The 12,468-nt window shown below is 40.3% G+C and overlaps 1 protein-coding gene across 1 annotated transcript in view; it reads right to left on the minus strand.

Moving 5' to 3' along the window:
* BLM (BLM RecQ like helicase) overlaps window positions 1-12,468 on the minus strand; it is a 105,899-nt gene that overhangs the window by 18,248 nt on the left and 75,183 nt on the right. Inside the window, 3 exon segments of the mRNA XM_010384791.2 lie at window positions 744-891; window positions 5,036-5,226; window positions 8,524-8,719. Of these exon segments, the coding sequence (XP_010383093.2) occupies window positions 744-891; window positions 5,036-5,226; window positions 8,524-8,719 (535 nt within the window).

Below are 12,468 nucleotides of genomic sequence, written 5' to 3' on the forward strand. Positions count from 1 at the left end.
CAGCCTCCCTGGTAGCTGGGATTACAGGCGCCCACCACCATACCCGGCTAATTTTTGTGTTTGTTTGTTTGTTTATTTATTTTTGAGACAGAGTTTCACTCTTGTTGCCCAGGCTGGAGTACAATGGTGCGATCTCAGCTCACTGCAACCTTCACTTCCTGGGTTCAAGTGATTCTCCTGCCTCAGCCTCCCGAGTAGCTGGGATTACAGGCGCCTGCCACCATGCCTGGCTAATTTTTTGTATTTTTTAGTAGAGACAGGGTTTCACCATGTTGGCCAGGCTGATCTTGAACTCCTGACCTCAGATGATCCACCCTGCCTCGGCCTCCCAAAGTGCTTGGATTACAGGTGTGAGCTAATATGCTCAGCCCCTAAGAGATTTTTAAAGGCTCTAATCTGATAATAATTTCTCTCCTACCTCTATGCTATTATGGGTCTAATCCTCATTTTATTTCCTTACTAACATTTTAATAGTTACATTCCACTCACTCAGATGAACTTGCATAAGTTTTATTATTTTCTTTTTTTGTATGTGAAACCATCTCAACTTAGTGACATATACATTATATAAAATATTATAATTAATAAAATTGACTTCCTTTTGTTACTCAAAAGTTTTATTCAGAAACTCAAGTTTTATAAGAAAATAGACAAAAGTGATTTTTTTCTATGTACTTGTAATAAATTCTTTAGATGCTCAATTTCAATTAACGTGACTCAAACATTCAAAACAGATGACTTACCCAAGAAAATGTCAACCAGCATATTCATAGTAAATCTTCCAGAAGGACCTACACGTTTTATATTTCTTGTTCCTTGTGATGAACTATGTTCTTGAACAAATCTTATAATACTTTTCACATCATCAGTCACATCTCTTGTTTTATAATCCTGTGAATAAAAAGAGAATACTTTCTGCTATAATTAAGGTAACAATGCCTAGATAGGGTTCAATATTAACTATGGTAGATTCATCATAACCCATTTCCAGAGCAATACCAAGACTAAAAACTACGGAAATTTCAAATGTTCATTCTTATCTAAGTTCTAGAACAATTACCACTCTATGTTGTTACTGTTTCACAGAGATATAGCTTGTCTTTCAACTACCTGACAGCACTCTGTGGGTAGATGTTTAGCTAATGATAGGCTGAGTGGCATGGACCAACCAACATATATAACATACAGACATATACACACAATTTAAATCCTTCATACCTCCTAGAATAGTGCTCTGTTATATACTGGGTGGCAACTTGTGGGATGAAAAATACTGTCCAGCCACGTATATCCATGAATTCTAACCCCTCTGGGGTCTTTGGTGCCACAGTCAATGCTCCTTCATCATCTCCTATGAGTTTCCTTTCTCATTTCCTTCAGCTATCCCCAAACTTTGCCCACTTTTTAGAGCCCCCATTACTAGATGACTTTTTGCCTTCCTCTCTCCTAGTTCTCTCTATCAGCAATACTGACCACTCACGGGTGTAAAAAGTTGCATCATGCTTGGTGCGTCTGTGCATGTAGTTCTCCCTACCTTCTAATCCTTGTCATTTGCACACACCAATAACCCGGAGATGAACAGGTTTCTGGTCTTAAACTAACAACTGGAAGCGATTCTGAGGCCCTATCTAGAATCATTTAAAAAAGTACCCTGTCACTCCATTCCTACCTTAATTTTTTTTTTTTTTTGAGATGGAGTTTTGCTCTTGTTGCCCAGGCTGGAGTGCAATGGTGCAATCTCGGCTCCCTGCAACCTCCACCTCCCAGGTTCAAGCGATTCTTCTGCCTCAGCCTCCCGAGTAGCTGGGGTTACAGGCACCTGCCACCATGCCAGGCTAATTTTTTTGTATTTTTAGTAGAGATGGGGTTTCACCACGCTGGCCAGACTAGTCTCTAACTCCTGACCTCAGGTGTGTGAGCCGCTGCACCTGGCCACCTACCTTAATTCTTGGTGATTGGGTATATAGAGCTGATCCTCCTACTTTGACCTTTTGGTTCTTGATCTCCTCTGCTCCAATGATCCTGTCCTCCACATACATCAGCCACTCACACTTCCTACCTTAAGCTTGCTAATAATGGCAACTCCTTCCTTCTCAGAACACCACATCATATCTTTCCAACTCATGCCATCTGGTATTCAGACTCCAACAATCCCCTGGGAATGCCCCTCTACTGACCCTCACCCTCAGATGTCCTCCTAACTCAGCTGAAATTCCACAGTCAATCATTATAATCACTATCTCTCATAGAGCGTCAGCTCTCTTGCCCTTAGGTCACTTCACCATATTACCTGGCAAAACATAGTGGACCCAATTCTCCATCTACACTATCCCTGTACCTATGTGGCTGAACTTGGCATTTTCACGGTCAATATGTGGTCAAAATGGACTGTTAACTCGAATGGACTGTTAATGCTATAGGCAATCATTATCTTTATACTTCCCTAGCCTATCATTCCTCCATTCTCTCACAACAGAAGTCAGCAAACTATGGCCCAGGAGATGGATGCCTGCTTTTGTGCGTAAAGTTTTATTGGAACACAGCCAGGGAAGATGACTGGAAAATCGGTGTATTTATTGTTTATGTCTGCATTTAGCCTACAATGGCAAAGTTGTGAGTCATTGTGACAGAGACTATGGCTGCAAAGTGTACATTTACTCTGTGACCCTTTAAAAGCAAGTTTACTGACCCCTGTCCTAGACAACTATTTCATACTTTCTCCCTTCTTTTCTGTCCCTTCTCTTATCCCAACTGTCAGCTAATGGCCATGCTTTAAATATCACCCATGTGCCATCAGTATCTTTTCAGAATTTTTGAATCTAATATATAACTCAATATTAGATTCCCAATTTAGGTAACCCAAACCAAACTCCTGATCTTCTCTGCCAACCAGCCTTCTGCATCGTAGCCAAGGAAAACTCCACCCTTCCAGTTACTCAGGCCTCCAGTTACTCTGGGACTCTAGCCGTCAAGTGACTGCTCTGGCTCTCCATCACCTCTTCCTCTCGCTGGCTCTTAATCCTGCTCAGCCACAGGGGGCTCCCTTGCTATCTCTCGAACACACCAGGCACACCACCACCTTAGGGCCTTTGCTCTAGCCAATGTTTCTTCCAGGAAAGCTCACATCCAGAGAGCTGCCAGCTAACTCCCTTCTTCAAGATTTTGCTCAGCTCCCATCTTCTCAATTAGACTTCCAACGACCACCCCGTCTAATACTGCATACTGCACTCTACCCATTCCTCCCATCTTTTTACTCTGCTGTGTCATTCACCACAGTTCTTATCCTTTCACATATATTTATTGTGTATATTGTTTGTAACTGGCCTCCCTCTGCTAGAGTGTAAGCTCCGCAAGGGCAGGGATTTTAATTTTGTTTAGTGATGTATCCCAAATTCCTACAACAGTGCCTGTTACACAGCCCAACAAATATCTGTTGAATGAGGGAAGTGATTAGCAATGTTTACGGGATTGCGTGGGGTGGGAGGAGATGGCATGAATTTGCCAATTCCACACTGAGAGAGATGACCCTCTGCTCTGCCTTGTGCTCCGTCTTTTTTAACTATACTTACTGAGAGTATTAAACATTTTTTTTTTTTTTTTTTTTTGAGATGAAGTTTTGCTCTTGTTGCCCAGGCTGGAGTGCAATGGCGTGATCTTGGCTCACTGTAGCCTCCTCCACCTACCAACTTCAAGCGATTCTTCTCCCTCAGCTTCCAAGTAGCTGGGATTACAGGCATGGGCCACCATGCCTGGCCAATTTTGTATTTTTTCAGTAGAGACAGGGTTTTACCATGTTGGTCAGGCTGGTCTTAAATTCCTGACCTCAGATGATCCGCCTGCCTCAGCCACCCAAAGTGCTGGGACTACAGGCATGAGCCACCGTGCCCAGCCAGAGTGTTAAACTTCTATGAACACATGTATGTCAGCCTCCACTCCAGTCTATGAATTGGTCTACACCATGTTCACTTGTGGCTCTCCAGCATCTTGCACATATAAGTTTAATACTCCCAGATAGGTAAATAATATACCAAATGTGAAAATGCTCAGTAAGCAGTAAGTTACAGTAGACATTAAAATGTAGAATTACCATGATAGGCAAAATAAGTACCTAATGATTGAATTTAACAATTCCCAAGGGTATTTTAGGACAGATAATAGTGAATTTACCCACAAGCAGTTACTGTTATAGTTAAAAAAAAAAAAGAGTAATGTAGGCCGGGCACAGTGGCTCACGCCTGTAATCCCAGCACTTTGGGAGGCTGAGGCGGGCGGATCACGAGGTCAGGAGATCGAGACCATCCTGGCTAACACGGTGAAACCCCGTCTCTACTAAAAATACAAAAAATTAGACGGGTGTGGTGCTGGGCGCCTGTAGTCCCAGTTACTTGGAGGCTGAGGCAGGAGAATGGCGTGAACCTGGGAGGTGGAGCTTGCAGTGAGCCGAGATCATGGCACTGCACTCCAGCCTGGGCGACAAAGCAAGACTCTGTCTCAAAAAAAAAAAAAAAAAAAAAGTAGTAATGTCATTGATTTGAATTCAAACATACAGTATGCTAGTTATTATTCTTTTGAGAATGAGCTCTTTTAGTATATTAATTAAATATTTAAAAATTAAATACTAATACATCAATCTAAATATATTTAGTTTAATCAATTAAAATTTTAATATAATGTAATATATTAATAAGATCAATATATTAAATTTAAAATATTCTATCTGCCCATGTTGAATCTTTTTGGGTGTTTGCATATTAATATTTCTAAAATATTTTGTAATCATCAGTGCACATATATAAACTCAGTATTTTGGATATGTAGATGTCCAGTATATTTTTTAACAGGGTTCTAATTATAAAGAAAAGATACTGCATGAAATTACTTTTTAAACGTTTCCATTCCAAATTACTACTGGAAGGAAGCTGTCTTTCCCCTGTTAATCTGTCAGAGACCACCTTTTGCAATCTAATTTGTATCTACATTTTTAAAATTAAAAAACATTTTAATTATAAATAATTTTAACACTTTTTTTTTTTACCTTTGTTTTACAGCAGTTATCACAAGAAACATCTGGGTGTTTCTTACAAAAATCAGGATTAAATCCATTTTCACCAAAATAGGCCAAAAACTGTATTCTCCTGCATTCCGTTATATTTTCACAGTAATGCACCATGCTATACAAATTATTGAAGTGAGTTTCTCTTGTATGATGGTTTCCATCTTTTTCCACTAAAAGAGATGAAGAGTATAGTAAGATATACTTATAGGGGAAAAATAGAGAACATCACAGAAATATTTAGAATAGATTCATATAACTTTAAATATTAAATAAGAAAATTACTGTTAACAGCATTATGTCAACATGGCATTCTATATTATAATTAACTGAGTATTAATGTTCATCCTCAAGATTTTAGTATTATAGGAATAAATGTTAGATTTTTTTTTTTTCAAATCTTCATTATCCCCAATGATGATGGTTTGACTTATATTTGCTGTATTTATCAGGTGAGCATGTACTGAACTGAACATCCCGAGGAAGCAGAGCCTGAGATTATGGCAGCGGCCATGCACTTCTCTGAGTATCTGAGGTCAAAGTAGTTACACCAATGGTTCCAAAATTGTGCGCCAACAAGCCCTGGGGTGCTGTGGTGAACTCACAGAGGCAGAATATTTTAAATTTAAGGGAAACACAGCAATGCCTAACATCTGTTGAACATCACCCAAATTATTAGCTTGAGGTAGTTAATGGTATTAACATTAGATTGTGCTGTATTCCTATTAGCAATATCTTATCTTTGCAAAGCTGGGTTTTTGGTAGTTGTTATGATAAAAAGAAGTATCTCAAGAAAATCAATGTGAAACAGGAAATGAGGGTGGCAGTGTCTGATTTGATTCGAATGTGTGAGAACAGCAGTGGCATACTTTCCATTAGTAAGCAACTGTCGTTCGTTACTTAAGAATTTTAACACCAGGTATGGTGGCTCATGCCTGTAATCCTAGCACTCTGGGAGGCCAAGGTGGGCAGATCACCTGAGGTCAGGAGCTCGAGACCAGTCTGGCCAACATGGCAAAACCCTGTCTCTACTAAGAATACAAAAATTAGCTGAGTGTGGTGGCACAAGCCTGTAGTCCCTGCTACTCAGGAGGCTGAGGCTGGAGAATCACTTAAATCCAGGAGGTGGAGGTTGCAGTGAGCTGAGATCACGCCACTGTACTCCAGCCTGGGCGACAAGAGTGCAACTCTGTCTCAAAAAAAAAAAAAAAAAAAAAAAAAGAAAAGAATTTTTAAAAAATATTATTTTTTCTTCCAGTTTATGAGTATTTTCCCCCCAAATAGTTGCTGTCATCAGGACTTAAATATCTATTAAATTGTCTGGGCCTAAATTTTTTTTTTTTTGGCCTTGGCCTCCCAAAGTGCTGGGGTTACAGGTGTGAGCCACCATGCCTGGCCATGTTTGGGCCTAGCTTTAACATAGATTAAAAAAAACACACACAAATGGGCAAAGCAAGTGTAAATATTTCATTTTCTTCACTGAGAATCACTTTGGTATAGTGCAAGGAAATGGACTTTGGAATCAGATGAACTTGGGTTCTGTCAGGGCTCTACCATTTACTAGTTTTGCATTTCATTTTCCTCCTCTGTAAAATGAGGAAAGCAAAGGTCTTATCTCTGAGGGTTATTGTGGAGATGAAATTAGTTGATGATGTATGTAAGGCATTTAGAACGGCACACAGGAAGTGCTAAATAAATACTATCTATAATAATTACCATTGTTATACTACTACTACAACTACTCCTATTGCTCCTGCTACATCAGTCATCTTGAGGAAAAGTTACAAAACCTTTCTGAAGCTCACTTTTTATGGGAGTACTTCTACATCACAAGTTAGTTGTTTTACAAATAAGGTAATGAGGTGACATATGCAGTGTTGGGCACAGTGATTGGTAAGTGCCATTTCCCATGCTCAGTACTTCTGCCAGAGTTAATTTAAAAGTGGTCTTGGCTGGGCATGGTGGCTCATGCCTGTAATCCCAGCACTTTGGGAGGCTGAGGCAGGCAGATCACTGGAGGTCAAGAGTTTAAGACCAGCCTGGCCAACGTGGTGAAACCCTGTCTCTACTAAAAATACAAAAATTAGCTGGGCGTGGTGGCGGGCACCTGTAATCCCAGCTACTCGGGAAGCTGAGGTAGGAGAATTGCTTGAATCTGGGAGGCAGAGGTTGCAGTGAGCCAAGATCGCGCCACTACACTTCAGCCTGGGCAACAAGAGCAAGACTCCATCTCAAAAAAAAAAAAAGAGAGAGAAAAAAAACAGTGGTCTCAAAAGAAATACATATATTTATGAAATATATTTAACTCTCACAACCCAGGAGAAAAATGAGCAAAGAATGTAATAAAATTTTAAAATATGTATTCACTTTCACCCAGCAAGTTTAAGTTTAGAAATTTATCCTATAAGGCCGGGGGTGGTGGCTCACGCCTGTAATACCAACACTTTGGGAGGCTGAGGTGGGCAGATCACCTGAGGTCAGGAGTTCGAGACCACCTGGGACAACATGGTGAAATCCCTGTTTCTACTAAAAATACAAAAATTAGCTGGGCGTGGTAGCACATGCCTGTAGTCCCAGCTACTCTGGAGGCTGAGGTGAGAGAATTGCTTGAACCCGGGAGGCGGAGGTTGCAGTGAGCCAAGATCACACCATTGCACTCCAGCCAGGGTGACAGAGTAAGACTTGGTCTTTAAAAAAAAAAAAAATTATCTTGTATAAATAATTGCAAAAATGCCCAAAGATATTTGTATAGGGATGTTCAATACTGCATTGTTGATAACAGTGAAAAACAATAAACAATATCTAGTAAGAGGGGACTAGTTTAATAACCATGGAATAACCACACTATGGAATTCTAGGTAGTCAGGCTATATGTATTCATTGGAATAATTACATCCTATTGTTGACTGAAAAAAATTGGATCATTATATAATTCCATTTACATTTTAAAAGATGTGCATTTGGAAAAGGTACATACCAAATACAAGATATTGCCTGCCTTTAATGGGAGAGGATGGATGAGACAAGACAGACTATGGGGTGGTGGGGAGGGGTTTAGCTCCATTGATTGTGTTTTATTTCTTAACCCAGATGGTGGTATATGACAGCTCATTATTTTCTCCTTTTTATCTTCCTGCATGTTTGTTACATGCAAGAACGGATGCAGAAATTGGGTCTGAAAGGATACAAAGGAAACCAATAACTAGAGTTATTTTTGGGGCAAAACTATAAGGCATAGTTTGTAAATTTTCTGCCTTGTACACATCTGTATCATTTGAGTTTTACATAATAAGTACTTACCACTTTTATAATAAAAATGAACTAAAATAAAATTGCCAATCTGTATAAACACCTCTATTTTTCTACGATTATTTAAGGAAAACTGGACCAGAAGTACCACAATAGCAGGAGTAGATTACTATCATGAGACCAAAGATGATAGAATGTCTCTGCAATGGAGCCCAGCTTACTCATTATAAGTCTTTTCAGTCTGGTCACATCATGATAGGTATAGAAAAGCAGGCAGTGAGATATTTCCCCATCTCTTCCAGCTCTGCCAGATTCTTGGTAGTAACCCTCCATAGATTTAGGGAGAGATGCATGAATCACAAATCGCACGTCCGGTTTGTCAATCCCCATTCCAAATGCAATTGTCGCACAGATAACCTGATATAAAAGCAAAAGCTTATTAGATTCATAAGGCACAGACTTGAAGGAACGTTCTTAATAACAGATGCTTCTAAAAGCTCTATCATTTGTTTACTTTAAAATGCACACTACATAACAACCTAATATCTTAACTTGGTCCCACTATTTAGTATAACTAATATGAGTTTTTATGTTGATAACTTGCAATTCCATTAAAACCCAAGAAGGTAAAGAGAAGCTTAGCATGGCAGGCACTTTCTTGTATGACTCGGCATTCTCGTGTAAGAGAGCCAGAATCAACTGCAGTCAGCCCACGATGTGCTGCCACTGTTCTCTGTTTTTGCTACTGAGGTGTGGGGGGTGTTGCTCACACAGTCATGATATCCAGGTCACTGATCATAAGCAACATGTTGCTCAGGAGCTCCAGGGTGTTCCCAGGGCTCCTCAGAGGTCATTGCTGCTAGTTCCTCCAACGGCTCAGGAACAATGCGTTCTTACCTGCTCCACTGCTTATCATCAGTTTTCCCAATGGCACCAGCTGATCACACACCAACTCCTTCGATTCATCAGCTGATTTAAAGTCAAAGCTTGTACAATTTTAATGGAAACTCATGTGGGTAAAAGTCTGAGAGCTACTTATACTAAAAAAAGGAAAAACACCAGGAACTGTGGATCTTAGCCCATACAAATTACTTAGTTGGAAGCAAGGTGATAGTTCACTCTCAAGAGCTTGATAAATCAGTTTTCAAGGATATCCATTTCAGTTGCAAATTTAGGAGCTATTTAACCCAGACCAAAATGTTATATCCAGGCAAAATTACATTTCACAAATAAAACTGCAAGTTTTTTTTTAGCACTTAAAAAAATGAATTGCTACTGCAAGAACAGTATTTCAAAGGCATCTGAAATATCTGGCAGGCGGACTGAGGCTAATGACGATTTCAGTAACTGTGAGTACCAGCGGAAGGAACTGCAAGCTCTGGAGTATGTGGACAGTAAAGGGGTACATTTATCAACACCAGGAATGGTGGTGAGTGGCCTGTGCTCTCGGTTAGTCATCCATCTGCATTTATGGCACTCTGATCAAAGGCAAATCTCCTTGGAAACAGAAAGACTATTGTAGCTTCTAGTGAAGGAGAGCAGGTGGAGAGGCTGCATAGCAAGATGTCAGCCAACAGGTCCGGAAGCATGACCCACAGGGTTCCATGAACTCCAGGTGCATCTCCCACTATCAGGGCGGGCACAGGGCTGTGAGGCACTGCCTGCAGCCTCCAGGTGAGGATGCAATGCTGCCAGCTCTTTCTGAAAGCTCTTATTTCTTGAAATTGGGAAAAGTGGCTTTGTTTAACTGTGATTTCCTTTTTTATTTCTGTGCTTTTAAAACTTCAAACCACATCATTCTTTGTGAAGAATAATGGCCAAGTTTTATTCTATCTAATGAATCTAACAAGATCAAGTCTGTCGAGCTGGTGTAGGCTAATACTATATTCTGACTGTAAGGATTAATTAGTCTGAGAGCAGAAATAATTAGATTTTTATAAACCCCTATTTTTAAACCATATTTTTGATCAAAGTTATATGTATATCTCCACTGTAGATTATTTATACTATACATAACCATTTAAAGCACTTGAAAAATATCTTTTTTTTTTTTTTTTTTGAGACAGTCTCGGTCTGTTGCCCAGGCTGGAATGCAGTGGTGCGATTTTGGCTCACTGCAACCTCCACCTCCAGGGTTCAAGCGATTCTCCTGCCTCAGCCTCCCGAGTAGCTGGGACTACAGGTGTGCACCAGTATGCCAGGCTAATTTTTGTGTTTTTTTGTAGAAACAGGGTTTCACCACATTGCTTGGGCTGGTAGCGAACTCCTAGGCTCAAGTGATCTTCCCACCTTGGCCTCCCAAAGTGCTGGGATTACAGGTGTGAACTACCATGCCTAACCCTTTCCTGAAAACTTTTTCCTTATCATACATTGTTTTTATATGTTTTCTGGTCAGTTCTGTTCCACTGATCTGCCTATAATGTATTGCGAACTAGTGTTCCTGCGTTATTAGTTGTTTTGTTTTTTTTTCCAAACTCTTATTTTCACTTGAATATTCTTCCAAGCAAACTTTAGAAAAAGTTTATCAAAGGTGGGGGGGGGGGGGGGGCGGAAACACTGGCATTTGGGTTAAAATATAAACTAAAATACAAACATTTGTCAGTGAAGACAAATGAGTGATATATTTCTGAACTTTCTGCATATCTGAAAATGACCTTTTTAGCTGGGCGAGGTGGCGGGCGCCTGTAGTCCCAGCTACTCGGGAGGCTGAGGCAGGAGAATGGCGTGAACCCGGGAGGCGGAGCTTGCAGTGAGCTGAGATCCGGCCACTGCACTCCAGCCTGGGCGACAGAGCAAGACTCCGTCTCAAAAAAAAAAAAAAAAAAAAGAAAAAAAAGAAAATGACCTTTCATAATGAGCTGGGTATGAAATTCTTCAGTCCCAGTCTTCCTTCTTCCAATTCTGAAGACAGTCTTCTATTATTTTTGTTATATATTTGTTATGTATTTATTTATAACGCACTTATCTGTTTCAATTATCCTGCTTTCTTGCTTGGGTACACTCACTGTTCTTAGGCTGAATCCTTGCCTCCTTTTATCAACAAAGATAATTTCTACCCCCACCCCATTTTAATCTTTTTTCCCTTGCATTCTCAAGTAATTCACTACATCACTGATTCTATTGTCTCCACTGAGTCATTCCATTTGTGTCTTAATATATAATTCTGCTCTTAGTTTTGTTTTTCTTATTTGGATAAACCGAATTTTTCTTTCTTTTTTTTTTTGAGATGGAGTCTCGTTCTGTTCCCTAGGCTGGAGTACAGTGGCATGATCTCAGCTCACTGCAACCTCTGGTTGCTAGGTTCAAGTGATTCTCCTGCCTCAGCCTCCCGAGTAGCTGGGACTACAGATGCCCGCCACCACATCCGGCTAATTTTTGTATTTTTAGTAGAGAAAGGGTTTCACCATAGTGGCCAGGCTGGTCTCAAACTCCTGATCTCAGGTGATCCGTCCACATTGGCCTCTCAAAGTGCTGGGATTACAGACGTGGGCCACTGCACCTGGCCATAAACTGGATTTTTATTTCTCCCTTCATCTCACCCTGTGATCTTCTTATGGAAGTTGTTGCTAGTTCATGTATTTCAAGTCTTATATCTTTCTCAGGATGCTAAACTGATATCCTCTAAAATTTTGTTTTCCCAGAGAAAACAATTTTGAGAGATATTTTTCCTCTGAATCTTCAAAGTAACTACTTTTTCCCACACCAAAACTTTTCATTGGCTTCAAGTAATTATTAGTTGTTTTGCTCAAATTCATCCTTACATTTAGAGGGATCTATCCAAGGCTGGCATTTATCACAATAAGAGATGCCTAAAGTATTCTCAGGATTTCCTCCCCACCCACCTGGGTGATGGAAAATTTCTCATCTCAGAAACAGATGCCCAATATTGTTAGTTACTAGGGAAATGCAAATCAAAACCACAAAGAGGGCCAGGCACAGTGACTCACACCTGTAATCCCAGCACTTTGGGAGGCTGAGGTGGGCGGATCATGAGGTCAGGAGTTTGCGACCAGCCTGGCCAATATGGTGAAATCCCATCTCTACTAAAAATACAAAAATTAGCTGGGTGTGGTGGCACATGCCTGTAGTCCTGGCTACCTGGGAGGCTGAAGTAGGAGAATTGCTTGAACTGGGAGGTGGAAGTCGCAGTGAGCCAAGATCGCGCC

The sequence above is a fragment of the Rhinopithecus roxellana genome, chromosome 5, assembly GCF_007565055.1.
Source record: "Rhinopithecus roxellana isolate Shanxi Qingling chromosome 5, ASM756505v1, whole genome shotgun sequence".
Lineage (NCBI taxonomy): Eukaryota > Metazoa > Chordata > Mammalia > Primates > Cercopithecidae > Rhinopithecus > Rhinopithecus roxellana.